Source organism: Anomaloglossus baeobatrachus, chromosome 11 (genome assembly GCF_048569485.1).
Source record: "Anomaloglossus baeobatrachus isolate aAnoBae1 chromosome 11, aAnoBae1.hap1, whole genome shotgun sequence".
Classification (NCBI taxonomy): domain Eukaryota; kingdom Metazoa; phylum Chordata; class Amphibia; order Anura; family Aromobatidae; genus Anomaloglossus; species Anomaloglossus baeobatrachus.
This window is the reverse complement of record NC_134363.1, coordinates 157,930,691-157,949,819: the sequence shown is the minus strand read 5'-3', so window position 1 is coordinate 157,949,819 and position 19,129 is coordinate 157,930,691. Positions and strand designations below refer to the sequence as shown.

At 47.4% G+C, this 19,129-nt stretch overlaps 1 protein-coding gene across 1 annotated transcript in view; it reads left to right on the top strand.

Moving 5' to 3' along the window:
- The first annotated feature begins 1,697 nt into the window (after positions 1-1,697).
- CA6 (carbonic anhydrase 6) overlaps positions 1,698-19,129 on the top strand; it is a 42,030-nt gene continuing 24,598 nt past the window's right edge. Inside the window, exons 1-2 of the mRNA XM_075328403.1 lie at positions 1,698-1,808; positions 3,597-3,779. Of these exons, the coding sequence (XP_075184518.1) occupies positions 1,718-1,808; positions 3,597-3,779 (274 nt within the window). The 5' untranslated portion in view covers positions 1,698-1,717. The remainder of the gene's footprint in view (positions 1,809-3,596; positions 3,780-19,129) is intronic.

Sequence of the window (19,129 nt, the reverse complement as noted above, 5' to 3'; positions counted from 1 at the left end):
TGGTGCTTAGCTTCACCCCGCTCCCCGGTTCAGTACCGGCGGGCCACCGCCTGACCCCGGTCCTACGATTCCGCAGACCTCCCCCAACTCCTGCAGACGGCCACCACCGTCTGCCGACCTTGCTGATGGTGCCTGGGCTCCAGCCCAGACACGCACAGTTTCTGCTCCTCTCACTACTACCTCTCCACTTCAACTCTTTTCCTTAACTCAACTGACTACTTTTCCCGCCTCCAGGCCTGTGAACTCCTCGGTGGGTGGGGCCAACTGCCTGGCTCCGCCTAGCTCCGCCCCACCTGGTGTGGACATCAGACCCTGGAGGGAGGCAACAAGGGTTTTGTTTGACTGGTGTTCCTGACCTGGGGGGGGGGGGGTGTATGTGATGTTATTCTGTGACCCCTGGGGTCCAGGGTGTCACATTAGCATTTTTTCAGCAATTTTCACCTATTCAAATAAAGGGAAGAAAAATGGATCAAAATCAGAGGCAAAAAATGTGTCAGAAACGCATCAAAAATACAAGTGTGTTACAGATTTTTTCCTGCTGATTTTTTGGTATACATCTGCCATTCATCAGTGTGCACAAGCCGGTGTTTTCACTTGAAATATGGATATTTATTTTTGATCAAGTTACAAATAAAGAAGCATTTTTATTCATCTCCTTGGAGTCCAGCTGGATCTTTTCCATTGTTCTGTAAAAATACAAGTGTGTTACAGAGTTTTTCCTGCTGATTTTTTGCAGATATTTTTGCTGCAAATACTCTATAGGGCACTTCACACGCTGCAATATCGCTATCGATATTGCTAGCGAGCGTACCTGCCCCCGTCGGTTGTGCGTCACGGGCAAATCGCTGCCCGTGGCGCACAACATCGCTTACACCCGTCACATGGACTTACCTTCCCTGCGACGTCGCTCTGGCCGGTTCATGCGGCGTCACAGCGACATCACATGGCAGCCGTCCAATAGAAGCGGAGGGGCGGAGAGGAGCGGCCAGAACATCCCGCCCACCTCCTTCCTTCCGCATTGCCAGTGGACGCAGGTAAGGAGATGTTCCTCGTTCCTGCGGTGTCACACACAGCGATGTGTGGTGCCGCAGGAACGATGAACAACCAACGGCAGGCACCACAAACGATATTATGAAAAGGAGCGAGGTGTCAACAATCAACGATTTTTGACGTTTTTGCGATCGTTGATCGTCGCTCCTAGGTGTCACACGCTGCGATGTCGCGAACGACGCCAGATGTGCGTCACTAACGACGTAACCCCGACGATATATCGTTAGCGATGTCGCAGCGTGTAAAGCACCCTTAACTTAACTGTGCAGATGCTCTTACGGTGATTTGGGGAAGAAAGTAGAATGAAGAATATTGCTTCAAATTCTGCATGGATTTGTAGTGAGCTTTGGAGTATCCCGGGTGGTGGAGTGTGCACAGACCAGTATGTACTGGTAGATTAATAACACAGAACAGGATGATGACACAGACCGGGCTGATAAAAGCTTGTGTCAATCAATACAAAGCTCTCAGGGCAGCTCTGCAGTTTATTTGAACTCTGTTTCCTTAAGTGAAAGATAAAAGTCAAGTGGGTGGGGGACGACCATGTTTGCGGAGTGGGAGGGATGAGGGATTCATAGACTTTTTAAAATTATTATTTACACCAACTGAGCTGAAGACTAAAAGGCAGACTGCAAATCCGATCAGACACACACATATAGCAGCAGCCATGGGGAAACCCGTGCACCTAAATCTGTATGTTATACTGTCCGTGTGCATCGTAATATGTCATTCACATGTGGTGGAGTGGACTTACCAAGGTAGGAGACACATCTGATTAGCCTAGCAAGTGTATCATTATGTGTGTTGTTTTTTGTTTTTTTTTTATTATTATTATTATTATTCTTACTAATATTAATAGTTTTTTATTATTATTATTATTATTATTATTTTATTACTATTATTATTATCACATTATTTTGTAGTCATGTTTTATAACAAATTATGCTGTATAATCAATGTGCATGGACAGTTTTGATGAGAAGGTTGACTATATAGTCGAAAATAATGCAGAGGAGCTAAGTGGACAGCTTTTTATGCATAAGCTGTAAAGGGCACATTCAGTTTATACAGTATGTGCTGCCAAACGTATGCCCCAGATATTTTCGGGAGTAAATCCCGTACTGTTGCATTTGTCTCCAACTGTGATAAAGTATATTAATGAGTTGTAAAAGTTTTTCCAACTTTTAAAGTTTATATCAGGTTTTTCTATATAGTCAATAAAAGTTATAATAAGCAAAATACCCCTATAGGAATATAATGTGAATATTAAATACAAAATCCGAATGTTATTTGAACAGAGCCTAAAACGTTTAAGACATTTTTGCTACAGAATTTGTGGTTCCAAATTGGTAGAGGTTTAGATCCTCTGCATGAAATCTGCACCTATTTTCGAAATAAGCACCAAAAAACAAATGTGATTGGGTGCGATTTTGGTTCATTTTTTGGTGCCTTTTTGGTTCATTTTTTGGTGCATTTTTGGTTTGGTTTTTGGTGTGGTTTTTATTTTTTTTTGTTGTTTTTTTTTAATAAAGAATGGGTGGAAAAAATACACCAGCAAATGACATGTTAATAAAGAATGGGTGGAAAAAATACACCAGCAAATGACATGCCGCAGTTTATTTTCTGCATCAAATCTGCAAGTGAAAAATAAGCAATTCTCATTGACTTTGACTAGCTGGCAAGAAGAGAGACATGCAGATTTGGGCCAAAAACACATAAAAAAACCGCACTGTGCGCACAAGGCCTTACATTTTTTTTGTGCTCATGAGGACCAGTTTTATACTTTCTGATATAGTTGGTGTCCAATACTTTTTTTTTTTTGGAAAAGTCAATGTGTAAAAACATTTTTAAGCAAAGGGTATGAGAAGAAACCTAGAGCCTTTTCAACTCTATATTTTGCAACCTCAGGGTCTTTTTTTTTTTTTTTTTTTTACAATGGTGCAGTTGCTCCCGTATACATCCATGGGGTCATCATTTGGGTCCCTTGTAATAGAAAAAATCTTACCAAGGAGGTAAAAACTTTGAGGCAACTGTGGCCAGCATTTTAGGGGTTAGTTGTGGATCTTTTTCACTTTTCCACATTGGAGGGTTGGGAAAATGTCCAAGTCAGGGCCTCCTAAATTTTTGCTGTGGCTCTATGTAACTTTGATCCAGAAAATGGCAAAAAAAACTATGCAATACTTGATAACTTGCCCTTAGTAATGATATATTAATTTGCTGTAGAGCCTCGTTCACACGGAAAAAGAATGTGGATTAGTTTTTTGTCTGTGCACTTGTTTCTCGAATGCAAAATAAAAAGCTTTTATGGAAAAATGGCAAAAGGATGAAAAGTGGATGACATCTGTGTGTTACATTTTTGTTTTTTTTCCTGGACCCATTGACTTATGTGAGCGAGAACATGGGTCAAAAATATATATCTTTTGGGGTTTAATTTCTGTAGACACTCGGCAATAAAAAACAAACAAACCCTGATGTGTGAACATGTCTATAGGGTGGGTATATATTCTATCCAGATATATATTTTTTATTTTTTTCATTGTTTGCAGAGGGAGAAGTAGATGAAGCAAATTGGGGTAAAAAATACCCCTTATGTGACGCAACCCATCAGTCCCCCGTTGACATTCAAAAGAAGAAAGTCGTTCATGACTCTACACTTGGTCCGTTGGATTTATCAGGATATGAAGGACCATTGCACGGACAATTCCGGATTTCTAACAATGGCCATTCAGGTAATTGGATCACGTATGTTTTTATGATTATTGTTCATTTTTGATATACAGTTTGACTGTATGTTCTAATTGGTGGGGACCAATGACCTGGAAACTTATACCTGGTTAAAGACGTTTCTACTTGTATTATCAAGTCTTCAACAAACATGTATAATAAGTTATTTATACAACTTTTTACTAATCCTTAAAGAGGTTGTCTATGCATAGAATATTGATGACTTCCCCATAGGTTATGTCATCTGTATCAGATCGGTGAAGGTCTCCCAACTGGTGCCCCACCAACCAGCTCGATGTACGAGCATTGAGTGGAGCCAGAAGAGCAATGGCTGCTACCAAGAATTGCACATCAGCTCCTAGTCTACTATACTACCCACAAAAAATTAGGGATATTTGGCTTTTGGGTGAAATTTCAGGATGATCCTAAAATGCACTCTAACCTTTTTAGGGGAACTTTAATGTGACCTTCTCTAACCTTTTGAGTGCACATGTCCAACTGTTCAATGTTTCAGTACTTTTTACACAACTTGCTGTTCTCTAACAAGAAGCTTAATGGCAAAAGTCACAGCAGGTGTTTTATCCTTTAATCACCAAATAAATATCGGGGTTCAGTTAGAATTGGTATTAAACCGTCCTCCTCATCATATTTTGTCATCATGAGACCAAGACGACACCTAACAATTGATCAGCAATATCGCGCCATTGCGAGGCTTCAAGCAGGATGTTCTCAGATGGAAGTGACCACTGAACTTAGTGTCGCACAGTGTCATCAGCAGGTTGTACAGAGATACAGAGAGACTGGAAGAATCCCAGAAAAGCAAAGACTTGGCCACTGAGCTTAGAGCCTCATCAGCAGGTTGTACAGAGATATAGAGTCACAGAAAGGCAGAGACGTTGACATGATTTGTCCAAATCCCACACTGATGACCACTTCATTGTGAACAATGCTCTTCAGAACTGGATGATGAATGTCACACAAATCCAGAGGCACCCAAATACCACGCCAGAACATTCAAAACCTTTTACATCAGTGTGGTCTGCATGCTAGACGACCTGCAAGGTACCTGACGACACTACCAGGCACAGGCATCATCTACACTGGATGTTGCTGTTCACTGATGAAAGTTGATTCACTTTGAGCAGAAATGATGGCACCAACGATGTTTGAGACAACCAAGGAGAGCGCTGTGCATCAACCACTGTTGTCACCAGACGAGCCTTTGGTGGTGGTGTTGTTACAGTGTGGGCCGGTGTGTCTACTTAATACAGAACTGCCATACACTGTGTGAATGGTACAGTGACAGCCCCTATTATTGGAATAGCATCATTAATCTAGTCGTTGTGCCTCTGCATGAACAACACAGGCCAAATTTCATCTTCATGGACGACAATGCTGCAGCTCATCAAGGTCGCATCATTAGTGAACGGCTGCTTGAGACTGGGGGACCTCAAATGGAGCGGCTGCACTTTCTCCAGACCTGAACCCCATAGAAAACCTAGAGTGTAGAGGCCGTAACTCTGTACTCCAGAACCTCAATGACCTGAGTGCCGCCCTTCAAGAAGAGTGGGATACCATGCCTCCACAGACAATAACTCCACTTGTGACCAGCAGGAGGCGTCATTGTCAGTTGGAACTGATGCTCAAGGCCACATAACACGTTATTGAGATAATGACATTTTGGGTGGGTATACCCACCATTGGTGTTGCCTCTTGTTTCAATAAATTGTTTGAGATGAGGAATCCCCATTGCTGCTTCTACATAAATACCCTACTTTCATGGTAAAATATCACTGTAGTGTGAACTTTTTACGTTTTACATAGATTTCAATTGAAAGCCAAATATCCCTAACTTTTCGTAAGTAGTGTTACTGGGAGGTTTGTTGTCCTTGTCTACCCCTGTTTAGGGAGGGGTGTGGACGTATTTTCTGTCCAGTCTCTCCGGCCCATGTTTTGGAGCAGAGTATGGCCTCTTAACCACCAGATCAATGTTCAGAGTGAATTTGGGAGGATTCATTCTGTGGTTGTACTTTGTGTGCAAATGTTAGTTCAGAAAAAAGTAAACACCTCACCTAAGAGGCGAGTATCGGGATTCTGACTGTCCCCACAGAAATGAAGGGTCGCAGAGAGGCCGAGCGCTTTTGTACTAATTGTTTTTTTCTTTTAATCTATTAAATGTTATATTTTTACATATATATATATATATATATATATATATATATATATATATATATATATATATATATATATATATATTATAAAAATTTTATTTTTTTTAATTTTTGTTAACTGTATTGGGATGTTTGGGTGATATTTGAAGTTCCTGAAAGTCCACACTATAGGGAACAGGGGCTCCATGTGCCACCATATGGTGCTCTGCATCATCCTGCAGTTTGGATTTGTTTCTAATATGGCATCTGATGGAGCACAATTTTTAGGGAAAATAAGAATGCAGCTTAAGGAGTTACAGAAGGGTCCCATTATGGTCTATAGGTGCTCCAGTGTGCCTGTGTACAACTTGGAGGTTATGCAAAATCATAAAATAACTACGGACATGGGCACAATCTCTTATTATTACTTTGCACAAGAAACTCAATTAAATGTTGAAGGAGTTGTCTCATCGTAAACGGGTAAAATGGAAAAGTGCTTGTAAAAACAAACAACTTTGCTATATACTTATTAAAAATACTCTCTGTTCTCAAGACCAGTGGGATTTTTCATTATATAGTTCAGTGCTCATTGCCTTTGTTACTGGCCACCACTGCGGTTTATCAAAGGTGGCCGGTTTCCAAGACAAGGAGGGCAGTGCTTGCTTGGAAGTTCTGGGTTGATCGTTGCACCCTGCCAGTTTCAGTGACCCTGTGATCTACCTCTGCTCGCAGTATCAGAGAGGGCACATGTAATGCAGTCACTACTTACGGGTTGTACAAACAGAAGAGTAGTCAGGAAAGCCGGGGTCTGGCAACAAGAGGACATGTATGGATACAGGGAATATACAGAGGCATAGTCAGGTCACAATCCAAAGGTTAGAATTCCAGGAAGGCATGTAACCGATTCAGGGAGTAAACTGAGAAATGGTCAGGTAACGGTCCGAGGTCTAAAGCCAGGAAGTCACAACAGGAACAGGGAGCGGGCAGATAGGAGTTAAACATCAGACCGGGGTCAAAAAACAAAGATCAGAACAATAGCCGAAATACAGGCCAACAGCACAACAACAGAAAAAGAAAGTACGACTGGCAAGGTTCTGTGGGAGCATGCTCAGTAAAGAAACAGATCAATTACCAGAAAGATGAAACACCTGAGCAATCAATCGACCTGCCTGCTTAGTAGTCCAGAAAGACACAGCAGAGCATCTCCTAGTGTGCAAGATGCTTTGTACAGAAGAAATGTGACAGCACATTTCTAGCCAGGAACACGATAGTGCTGCAGGTCCAAACTGTCAATCATTAGGAGCGCATTGCCCCCTCCAGCAAGCAAGAAGCCGGGAGGTAGAGGAGCCGTATGCTGCTGAAGATTGAACATGAAGATAACCTTTTTAAATCTCACCATATAAATGATTTTGAATTATAATTATATACAAGTACACATCCGCACATTATGGAGGTGAGGCCTGTGACACTGACACATAATTAGGGTGTGTATGTAATGGATCATGTGAATGCCGGGTAATAAGGTAAAATATCTGCACAGGTAAGCCCAGGATTAACGAAGAATGGAAAGTACAATTATATACTTGGTAGAAATATAATGGGTTACCACCTCACATTTTAGATACAAATGTGTTCCAGCTATAGGAAACAGAAATATATATATATATATATATATATATATATATATATATATATATATATATATATATATATATATATATATATATATATATGACTGCTGTTCAACTTGCAGTCGAATATATAGAGCATGGTACAGAGCAGAGACTGATGCATGGTTATATGGAAAAAAATTATGAATGACTTATTCTGGGCTTAGTAGTCCAGTGGGCGGTCCTAGTCAGGATCCAAAAAAATGAGAACACAATAGAGGCAGTAAGCAAATAAATCTCAAATTTTATTGCACAAAAGTAAAGAATAAAACACCCAAAAAATAGAAACCAGTGTCATTTATAAGAATGGCACCTCCCCCAACCCATTTCCCAAATCCGGTCAATCACAAGTGATGATAATAATGTCTATTGTGTGCTAGCAGTGAATAAACTAGATTATACTATATGAACAGCCATAAATTGGATAACTAATAACATAGCTTATAAAAGGCCAGAAAATGGGTGAAAATACTAAAAGCATAAAATATACCTATCACCTAAATCAAAGGTAGTAAATATCTCCCTACTGTATGGGTGGAATAACACCCTGTCTATCATTGCTACAGCTGGCAGCTTCCTCAGGGGCTCCGGAGCTTGTGTCTATATGTTCTTTAATAGTATCTGAACATATGCAAACAAATAAAAGAAAAATGCAATTTAATTAATAATAATGATCCCCATATTCCCTAATTCTACCCTAAAGGACCAGATTGTCTAACAAAAGTCGGCTCCATTCTTCTGAGTTTGTGGATGACGGCATTCAGAGTGGGACCCTACAACACTTCATAGCACTCCTTGCTGTGAAAGCGTCAGATATCGCTTTTTGCACCAATCTAGCAGTGCCGCATATTTTACTAAGTGCTTACCAAATCATAATGTCAACAGAGCGGATAATGTTCAATATGTGTGTGTGGCGCCCCTGACCTGGTCAGGCACCACAGAGTATTGCACCCATGCGGGGACAATGCCTCCAGGTAATCTCCAAAGGCCAGGATGAGGTGCACATACAAACACATAGTGACCAGGTCTCCCACATCACTAGAGGGGACCCTTGGGTAGCCAGTAGGGGTTAACTTTCAATTCCCAGCAAGGGGTGTGCTCCGAGGCTGGTTGCTAGGAAGCAGGGCAGAGAGGAAGTGAGGGAAGTCAGGAGCTGGAGGTTGAGGTGTGTGGAAGGGAGCAGAGGGGCTCTTGTGTCAGACGGGTCCTGAGGAGTGCAGTAGCTGAAAGCGGGGGAGAAAGGGCACCGTGGGTCGGCCTGAAAGACATCCAGAGAGAGGGGTGGCTGAGTACGGAGATCCTGGTATCCGAGCACGCAAGGGGAAACAGATCCCCAGTACGGGCAGCAAATCATCCAGAGCTGCTTAACCTACAGGTGGGGTGGGGTACTTCATGCCCTCACCACGACTACACAGAGCTCGAGCCAAGCAGCAATCACCAGGCCCATAAGGGGACAGGGCCAGAAGCCATCCCACCAAGGCCACGCTGCCGGCAGACGGGCCAGAGAGAGGGGAGCAGGGTAGTAACAGCTTCCCTGGAGGAGTCCTACCACGCTTCAGGCAAGGGATCCTCCCAAACAGAAAGAGTGCAAGGAGGGCGAGTGGACAGCTACCCTCAGAACGGCCTCCTGGAATTCCTGGTTCCACCTGGTTATCACAGTGTCGCCCGGGCATCTCACCGTGACCTCTAAACAGTGAGTAAACATGTTAAAAGACTACTTGGACTGTGTTTGAGTCATTCTGCGACCTGTGGTCCCACACACATACACAGGGGCCTGGGGCTTGCCTCACTCTCAGGAGGCTATTATACTGACTGCACCCACCATCAGCCCCAGGCATCCCTTAACCTGCAGTGGTGGTCCTCACTGACCGCAATTCTGAGAGTGGCGTCACGGCAAATCCCAAAACGAAGGTTCCCTACCTGTGACCCGACCGTTCCATCCCGTGGAGTCCCTAAGGGTAGTACCCTGCTGCACCGCACCTGAAGGGCTCCACAGATCTGGCGTCACGAACAGGATTTGGACTAGACCTGTTCAGACAGGTGACCGTGTGCCTCAGAGGTCCGACCGCAAAAATTGAACCGCCGCCATATTGTCATCTTCAAAAGCGCGCGCTGCAGCCCGCGCGAGGGAGAAGAGCACCGCCCACGAAGAGGTGTGGCCGCCCCAGAATCCCCACAATTCAGAGAGCGTACTGACCCAGGAAGTGGAAAGGGAGCGCGCAGATTTTTTTGAAGAAAAATGGACGGTGCAGGAGGTAATGCCCCTGGTCAGGGCGACGCAGCCCAAGCGATGCCAGCCCCCGTCGCGCTGGACGCAGCAGCGCCTGGTGCCGGTGCCGCGGTCGCAGCTGCGCCGGCCGAAATCTCCCCCATAATGCCAGTTTCCTTACTGTATGTCCCAGGAGCGCAATGGCTGCCCCAATACGCCGGTAAAATAGACACGTTGACCGGGTTTAAGAAGAAGATCAACACCCTGCTAGACATGCACGCGATGACTGGTAAGCAGAGGGCCGCTGTGGTGCTGGGACAATTGACTGGAGCAGCAGAATTGGAAGCTGAGTCCTGGACCAATGATGACCGGGGCTCTGTTGAGACCATCTTTGCCAAACTAGCAGCTGCTTTTGAACACCGCACAGAGGGAGAGCTGAGGACGGACTTCTATAACTGCCGTCAGAAGCCCCAAGATAGTATAAGAGACTATGCCCTCAGGCTGCAGGCTGCACTACGGGCTCTCAAGCTGGTGGACCCTGTCAGTGATCAGGAAGGAAACCGGATGATGAAGGAACAATTCTTGCGGGGCCTGCGCTCTCCTGAGGATGGGAAGCAGATGAAGCTGTGGTCCCTGGAACACCCTGACGTGGACTTTGCCATTCTGAAAGACAGGGCAGTGAAAGCACTCCAACCTCCTGTGGACACAGACCCCGTCGCACCAGCATGGCCTGCCAGTTCCACGGCTGCAGGAGCGGAATCCTCCTCGCAGGCCCTGATAACTGCAAAAGGACTCAACACGCCAGCAGAGACCATAAATACACTATCCTCCCAGGTGCAACAGCTCACTAAGGACGTCGCACAAATCCTGAAAGCAATGCAGTTGCCCTCAGACACCAAAGTCCCTCATCGGATCCTGCTAGCTGACAGCCCAGAGGACGTCCCGTGGATGCGGAGGAGAAGAGGTCCTACAACCCGAGGCAGGAGCAGTGATCGCTATGACTCATCTGGACAACCCATCTGTCGTCGTTGCCAGGAGGCAGGTCACTATGCAAGGGCTTGCCCTTTAAACGAGCCAAACCTGGGGCCGAGGGCCAGTCCTCAGGATTAAGAAGATCAGGCCCAGGTCGCTGCCGTGATCAGTACGTGGGTGGACGTCCTGTCCTGTCCATCGTCCTGGATGGGATCCCTACCCCGGCATTATTGGACACCGGCTCTCAGGTAACTACGATCCCGTATGTCCTTTATCATAGGTTTTGGTCGGACGACGAACTCCGACCCCCGGACCCCTCCCTCACCATCTATGCTGCCAACGGACAACCTATAGGCCAGATTGGAGTCAAAGAGGTAACCATAAAGGTGGGAAGGCAGGAAATGAAGGGACAAGGACTGATTGTTGTGGACACTGATATTAGAGAAAGGAACCCGCAAATGATTTTAGGCACTAATGTCATAGAAAATTGCCTAGGGGAAGTGTTGTTGTTGCTTCACCAGATTGTTGAAGGTGCTGAGGGCAGGTCGCAAAGAGCCTTGCAAAAGGAGATCCGAATCATTCTGAGGAAGCAACAGGTAAAACAGACTGGCGGTGAGATTGGTAGTGTACGGGTGATGGATGCTAACCCCATTGTGATACCCCCACGGAGTGAAATGATGATGTGGTGTAGAGCAGCGGTAGGTCTCAGAGGACAAGATTACCAGGCTGTACTAGAGCCCACTCATTCAGACCACTGGCCCACGATTCTGACAGCCAGGGGGGTAGTTGATGTACACAAGGGACGAGTGCCTGTACGAGTGTTGAACTGTGGGGAGGAGGAAGCCAGACTACCAAGGTACGCTACCATAGCCAAACTGTTTACATGCTCAGATGACGCCATAACACCTGTAGGTCCCCTGACACAAGCTGACTCAACAGAGGATGAGACCTCCCAAAAGCAGTTAGAGGACTGGTGCCAGAAACTACACGTGGGGACTGACTCTACACCCGTCTACCAGAAACATGGGGTTTACAGGGTCGTGCAGGAATACGAGCAGGTCTTTAGTAAGAACCCACTAGACTTTGGTAGGATCAAAGGGGTGCAACATCACATACCCACAGGCAGTCATCCTCCCATTAAGGAAAGACATAGGCCTATTCCACCAGCCCATTACCAGCGCACAAAGGACATGCTGAAGGACATGAAGGAGGCAGGAGTCATAAGGGACAGTTGCAGCCCCTGGGCGGCTCCCCTGGTCCTGGTGAGAAAGAAGGATGGCACGATGAGGATGTGTGTGGATTACAGACGGATAAATCAGATAACACACAAGGATGCCTACCCTTTGCCAAGGATAGAGGAATCCCTCGCTGCCTTAAAAACCTCCAACTACTTTTCTACCCTAGATCTTACTAGTGGCTACTGGCAAGTATCTGTAGCAGAGGAAGATCGGGAGAAGACGGCCTTCACCACCCCAATGGGCCTCTGTGAGTTCAACAGCATGCCATTTGGACTCTGCAATGCCCCCGGGACCTTCCAGAGGCTTATGGAATGCTGCCTAGGGCACCTCAACTTTGAGACCGTCCTGCTCTACCTGGATGATGTCATCGTGTACTCCAAGACCTACGAGGACCACCTGAAACACCTGGCTGAAGTCTTTGAAGCGCTATCCCGATATGGAATGAAGCTGAAACCATCCAAGTGCCATCTACTGAAGCCAAAGGTCCAGTACCTAGGTCACGTGGTCGGTGCAGAAGGAGTAGCACCGGACCCAGAGAAGGTCACAGTCATCCAGGAATGGCCCACACCTACTACCGTTCGGGAGGTACGTCAGTTCCTTGGCTTGGTAGGCTACTACAGAAGGTTCATCAAGGGCTACACGAAAATGGCAGCGCCTTTGCAAGAGCTCCTGGTAGGCCACCCAAAGAAGAAAGGAAAGATCTCCGGCCCGCCATTTCACTGGGGAGAAGCAGAAGAACACTCCTTCAGACAGATGAAAGGGGCCTTGACGGGTGAAGAGATCCTAGCCTACCCTGACTACGGTCTGCCATTCGTACTGTACACAGATGCCAGTAATGTGGGACTGGGAGCAGTGCTTTCACAGGTGCAGGGAGGCAAAGAGCGTGTGATTGCTTACGCCAGCAGGAAGCTCAGGCCTACTGAAAGAAACCCAGAAAATTATAGCTCATTTAAGCTAGAGTTCCTGGCCATGGTATGGGCTATCACAGAGCGGTTCAAACACTACCTGGCAGCCACCAAATTCACTGTCTTCACGGACAACAACCCCCTGACCCACTTGGATACTGCTAAATTGGGTGCCATGGAGCAGCGTTGGGTAGCCCGACTGGCGAATTATGACTTTACTGTCAAGTATCGAGCTGGCCGCAAGAACGGCAACGCAGATGCTCTGTCCAGGATGCCTCACCTAGCAGACGAGGGTGAAGATGTAGATGATCTTGAAGAGATTGAGCTGCCAGCGTTCCATCGCCATGGAGCAAAACAGTGTCGGCAGTTGCGTGCCAACCGCCAAGAGGTGACCCTGAACCCACTACCACACTACAATTGGAAGGAGACCCAGGAAAATGATCCAGCGGTAGGCTTGGTAAAGAAACTGATCAACCAGCCTGGCGCCAGCCTTGACAAAGGAGCCCCACCTGAGGCACAGTACCTATGGAAGGAGAGGGGTTGATTATTCATCTATCAAGACAAACTTTACAGGAGCATCATTGACCCGAGGACGCATGAGAAGGTGTGGCAAGTGATTGTACCACAGAAGGATACGAGGATGGTGCTAGAAGCCTATCACAATGGTGCAGGCCACTTTGGTTGGAAGAAACTGGAGGCCCTACTTAAAGTAAGATTCTACTGGGTGGGCATGAGATCTGCCCTAGAGAAGTGGTGTCGAAACTGCGGGCCCTGCAATCTTAGAAGAAAAGACCAGCCCAGCCAGAGAGCACCACTCCAGCCAATCCAAACTAAACGGCCCCTGGAGATCGTGGCCCTGGACCATGTAAAGTTGGCACCCAGCAGACAAGGCTACAACTACGCTCTCACTATGGTTGACCACTACTCCAGATTCCTGGTGGTAGTACCAGTCAAGGACTTGACCGGTCAGACTGCAGCCAAAGCGTTCCAGACACATTTCTGTCGACCACATGGCTATCCAGACCAAGTGCTCACTGACCAAGGGCCAGCCTTTGAAGCTGAAGTGTTTAAGGAGTTTTGTAACCTTTACGACTGCAAGAAGATCCGTACCACACCTTACCATCCTCAGACCAATGGCATGTGTGAGAAAATGAACCACATCATTCTCGACCTTCTGAAGACTCTCCCATTAGAAGAACGAAGTCGGTGGCCGGAAAAACTGCCCGATCTAGTGGACATGTATAACAACATCCCTGTGAGTTCCACGAACTGCACACCGGCATACCTGATGAGGGCCAGACCAGGGAGATTGCCAGTAGATCTGGAAATGGGAGTTGAGACCCCTGAAGACCATCTACAAGGTGCTGATTGGGATTCCAACCGCCAAGCCCAATACAAGAAAGTACAAGAGTGTGTGGAGCGAAGCCTGACTCAGCAGCGTGAGAAACAAGAAAAGGCCTACAATCGAAAAGCACCTGCTGTTCCTTTGATGCCAGGAGATATAGTTCTCAAGAGAAAGAGAAGACATCATAAACTTGACAATCACTGGGAAGAAGAACCCTATACTGTGTTACCATCGACGCTTAGCAATGAAAAGACATGCCGTATCAGCAAGGATGGAGGAAAAACAACAGCTGTCGTTTCTAGAGATCGCTTAAAGAAATGTCCTGAACAACTAAGAACCCCTGAAGAAAGTCCCAACCCTTTGCCAGTTCAAGAACCAAAAGAAAAGATGATCCATACTGTACTTGGAGATTTTCCAGCAAGTTGGCCTCAATACAATGGAGCAGTAGTTATTCCGGTTATTACATTCCCTCAATCTGGAGAAGTAAGAGACCCAGAAGAACCTGTTCAGAAACTGGAAGAGCCAAATGTAGCTGAAGCAGAAGACCACGCACTGGTATCAATACCTAGTACACCTATTATTCACATTGAGACACATACATCGGGTGGGAGGATACAACCTCAGACAGGTGACAGTATAGTACTGCGTAGGTCAACCCGCAGCAACTTTGGTCAGCTCCCATTATGCTATAGAGAAAGTACAGTTTAGTTCAAAGTGACGGTATGAAATGTAATGTTTAACCTGTTTACAGTTAAGTAACGTTTAAGTGAAATGTGCCCACAAGGACTATTGTGAGACCTCTTTAAAATGTTTTCTTTGCACTAGTTCACGTGCACTTTAAAAAAAAAAATGGACCACCGGTTATGAACTGGCTTTAACCACAAACTTTTGCATTGTAAAAAAGTTGCCTCCTTGGTATCAACCACAGAGTCTGCCTGTTAGGGGGCATGGCTCTGCACCAACAAGGGGGCACGCCTGTTTATGGGGCCTGCCCTCCAACACTCGGAAGCGGGTACGCCTGTTTATGGGGCCTACCTTACACCACTCTCCTCAGGAGAGGAAGATTGGAGGAAAGGTCTGGGGAATGTGATGGCCCAGCCCTGGTCACCAAAAGGACCGGCGACCTACCTCCTGGAGGTTTTTGGGTGGGGTTCGGACATGTGGGTGGTTGGTGGTGGAATGGTACCTGGTATGTTTAAATGTAAATAATTGCCTCTGTGTGGGAAAAGTTTGTATTTACCTTTTTTCTTTTCTCTTGTCTTTGCAGCCCGAGGACGTGCTGATGATAACTAAGGGGGAATGTGGCGCCCCTGACCTGGTCAGGCACCACAGAGTATTGCACCCATGCGGGGACAATGCCTCCAGGTAATCTCCAAAGGCCAGGATGAGGTGCACATACAAACACATAGTGACCAGGTCTCCCACATCACTAGAGGGGACCCTTGGGTAGCCAGTAGGGGTTAACTTTCAATTCCCAGCAAGGGGTGTGCTCCGAGGCTGGTTGCTAGGAAGCAGGGCAGAGAGGAAGTGAGATAAGTCAGGAGCTGGAGGTTGAGGTGTGTGGAAGGGAGCAGAGGGGCTCTCGTGTAAGACAGGTCCTGAGGAGTGCAGTAGCTGAAAGCGGGGGAGAAAGGGCACCGTGGGTCGGCCTGAAAGACATCCAGAGAGAGGGGTGGCTGAGTACGGAGATCCTGGTATCCGAGCACGCAAGGGGAAACAGATCCCCAGTACGGGCAGCAAATCATCCAGAGCTGCTTAACCTACAGGTGGGGGGGGGTACTTCATGCCCTCACCACGACTACACAGAGCTCGAGCCAAGCAGCAATCACCAGGCCCATAAGGGGACAGGGCCAGAAGCCATCCCACCAAGGCCACGCTGCCGGCAGACGGGCCAGAGAGAGGGGAGCAGGGTAGTAACAGCTTCCCTGGAGGAGTCCTACCACGCTTCAGGCAAGGGATCCTCCCAAACAGAAAGAGTGCAAGGAGGGCGAGTGGACAGCTACCCTCAGAACGGCCTCCTGGAATTCCTGGTTCCACCTGGTTATCACAGTGTCGCCCGGGCATCTCACCGTGACCTCTAAACAGTGAGTAAACACGTTAAAAGACTACTTGGACTGTGTTTGAGTCATTCTGCGACCTGTGGTCCCACACACATACACAGGGGCCTGGGGCTTGCCTCACTCTCAGGAGGCTATTATACTGACTGCACCCACCATCAGCCCCAGGCATCCCTTAACCTGCAGTGGTGGTCCTCACTGACCGCAATTCTGAGAGTGGCGTCACGGCAAATCCCAAAACGAAGGTTCCCTACCTGTGACCCGACCGTTCCATCCCGTGGAGTCCCTAAGGGTAGTACCCTGCTGCACCGCACCTGAAGGGCTCCACATGTGCTCAGATCCCCCTCATATTATGATTAGGCCAAGAAATATATCAGGTTGTGTGCAATAATATGCTCCGAGTCATAGGATCATAAGTAGTTATGAGTGAGCACTACCATGCTTGGTACTCGTAACTAGTGATGAGTGAGAATTACCATGCTCGGGGTGCTCTGTACTCGTAACTAGTGATGAGCGGGCACTACCATGCTCGGGTGCTCTGTACTCGTAACTAGTGATGAGCGGGCACTACCATGCTCGGGTGCTCAGTACTCGTAACTAGTGATGAGCGAGCACTACCGTGCTTGGGTGCTCTGTACTCGTAACTAGTGATGAGCGGGCACTACCATGCTCGGGTGCTCAGTACTCGTAACTAGTGATGAGCGAGCACTACCGTGCTTGGGTGCTCTGTACTCGTAACTAGTGATGAGCGGGCACTACCATGCTCGGGTGCTCAGTACTCGTAACTAGTGATGAGCGGGCACTACCATGCTCGGGTGCTCAGTACTCGTAACTAGTGATGAGCGGACACTACCATGCTCGGGTGCTCGGTGCTCGTAACTAGTGATGAGCGAGCACTACCATGCTCGGGTGCTCAGTACTCGTAACTAGTGATGAGCGAGCACTACCATGCTCAGGTGCTCTGCACTCGCAACTAGTCATGAGCGAGCACTACCATGTTCAGGTGCTCAGTACTCGTAACTAGTGATGAGTGGGCACTACCATGCTCGAGTGCTCAGTACTCGTAACTAGTGATGAGCGAGCACTACCATGCTCAGGTGCTCTGTACTTGTAACTAGTGATGAGCGGGCACTACCATGCTCAGGTGCTCTGCACTCGTAACTAGTGATGAGTGAGCACTACCATGCTCGGGTGCTCAGTACTCGTAACTAGTGATGAGCGAGCACTACCATGCTCGGGTGCTCAGTACTGGTAACTAGTGATGAGCAGACACTACCATGCTCGGGTGCTCAGTACTCGTAACTAGTGATGAGCGGGCACTACCATGCTCGGGTGCTCGGTACTCGTAACTAGTGATGAGTGAGCACTACCATGCTTGGGTGCTCTGTACTGGTAATTAGTGATGAGTGAGCACTACCATGCTCGGGTGCTCAGTACTCGTAACTAGTGATGAGCGGACACTACCATGCTCGGGTGCTCGTAACTAGTGATGAGCGAGTACTACCATGCTCGGGTGCTCAGTACTGGTAACTAGTGATGAGCAGACACTACCATGCTCGGGTGCTCAGTACTCGTAACTAGTGATGAGCGGACACTACCATGCTCGGGTGCTCGGTACTCGTAACTAGTGATGAGTGAGCACTACCATGCTTGGGTGCTCTGTACTGGTAATTAGTGATGAGCGGGCACTACCATGCTCGGGTGCTCAGTACTCGTAACTAGTGATGAGCGGACACTACCATGCTCGGGTGCTCGTAACTAGTGATGAGTGAGCACTACCATGCTCGGGTGCTCAGTACATGTAACTAGTGATGAACGGGCACTACCATGCTCGGGTGCTCTGTACTCGTAACTAGTGATGAGCGAGCACTACCGTGCTTGAGTGCTCTGTACTGGTAACTAGTGATGAGTGAGCACTACCATGCTCGGGTGCTCAGTACTCGTAACTAGTGATGAGCGGACACTACCATGCTCGGGTGCTCGTAACTAGTGATGAGCGAGCACTACCATGCTCGGGTGCTCAGTACTCGTAACTAGTGATGAGCGGGCACTACCATGCTCGGGTGCTCAGTACATGTAACTAGTGATGAACGGGCACAACCATGCTCGGGTGCTCTGTACTCGTAACTAGTGATGAGCGAGCACTACCGTGCTTGAGTGCTCTGTACTGGTAACTAGTGATGAGTGAGCACTACCATGCTCGGGTGCTCAGTACTCGTAACTAGTGATGAGCGAGCACTACCATGTTCAGGTGCTCAGTACTCGTAACTAGTGATGAGTGGGCACTACCATGCTCGGGTGCTCAGTACTTGTAACTAGTGATGAGCGAGCACTACCATGCTCAGGTGCTCTGTACTTGTAACTAGTGATGAGCGGGCACTACCATGCTCAGGTGCTCTGCACTCGTAACTAGTGATGAGTGAGCACTACCATGCTCGGGTGCTCAGTACTCGTAACTAGTGATGAGCGAGCACTACCATGCTCGGGTGCTCAGTACTGGTAACTAGTGATGAGCAGACACTACCATGCTCGGGTGCTCAGTACTCGTAACTAGTGATGAGCGGACACTACCATGCTCGGGTGCTCGGTACTCGTAACTAGTGATGAGTGAGCACTACCATGCTTGGGTGCTCTGTACTGGTAATTAGTGATGAGCGGGCACTACCATGCTCGGGTGCTCAGTACTCGTAACTAGTGATGAGCGGACACTACCATGCTCGGGTGCTCAGTACTCGTAACTAGTGATGAGCGGACACTACCATGCTCGGGTGCTCGTAACTAGTGATGAGCGAGCACTACCATGCTCAGG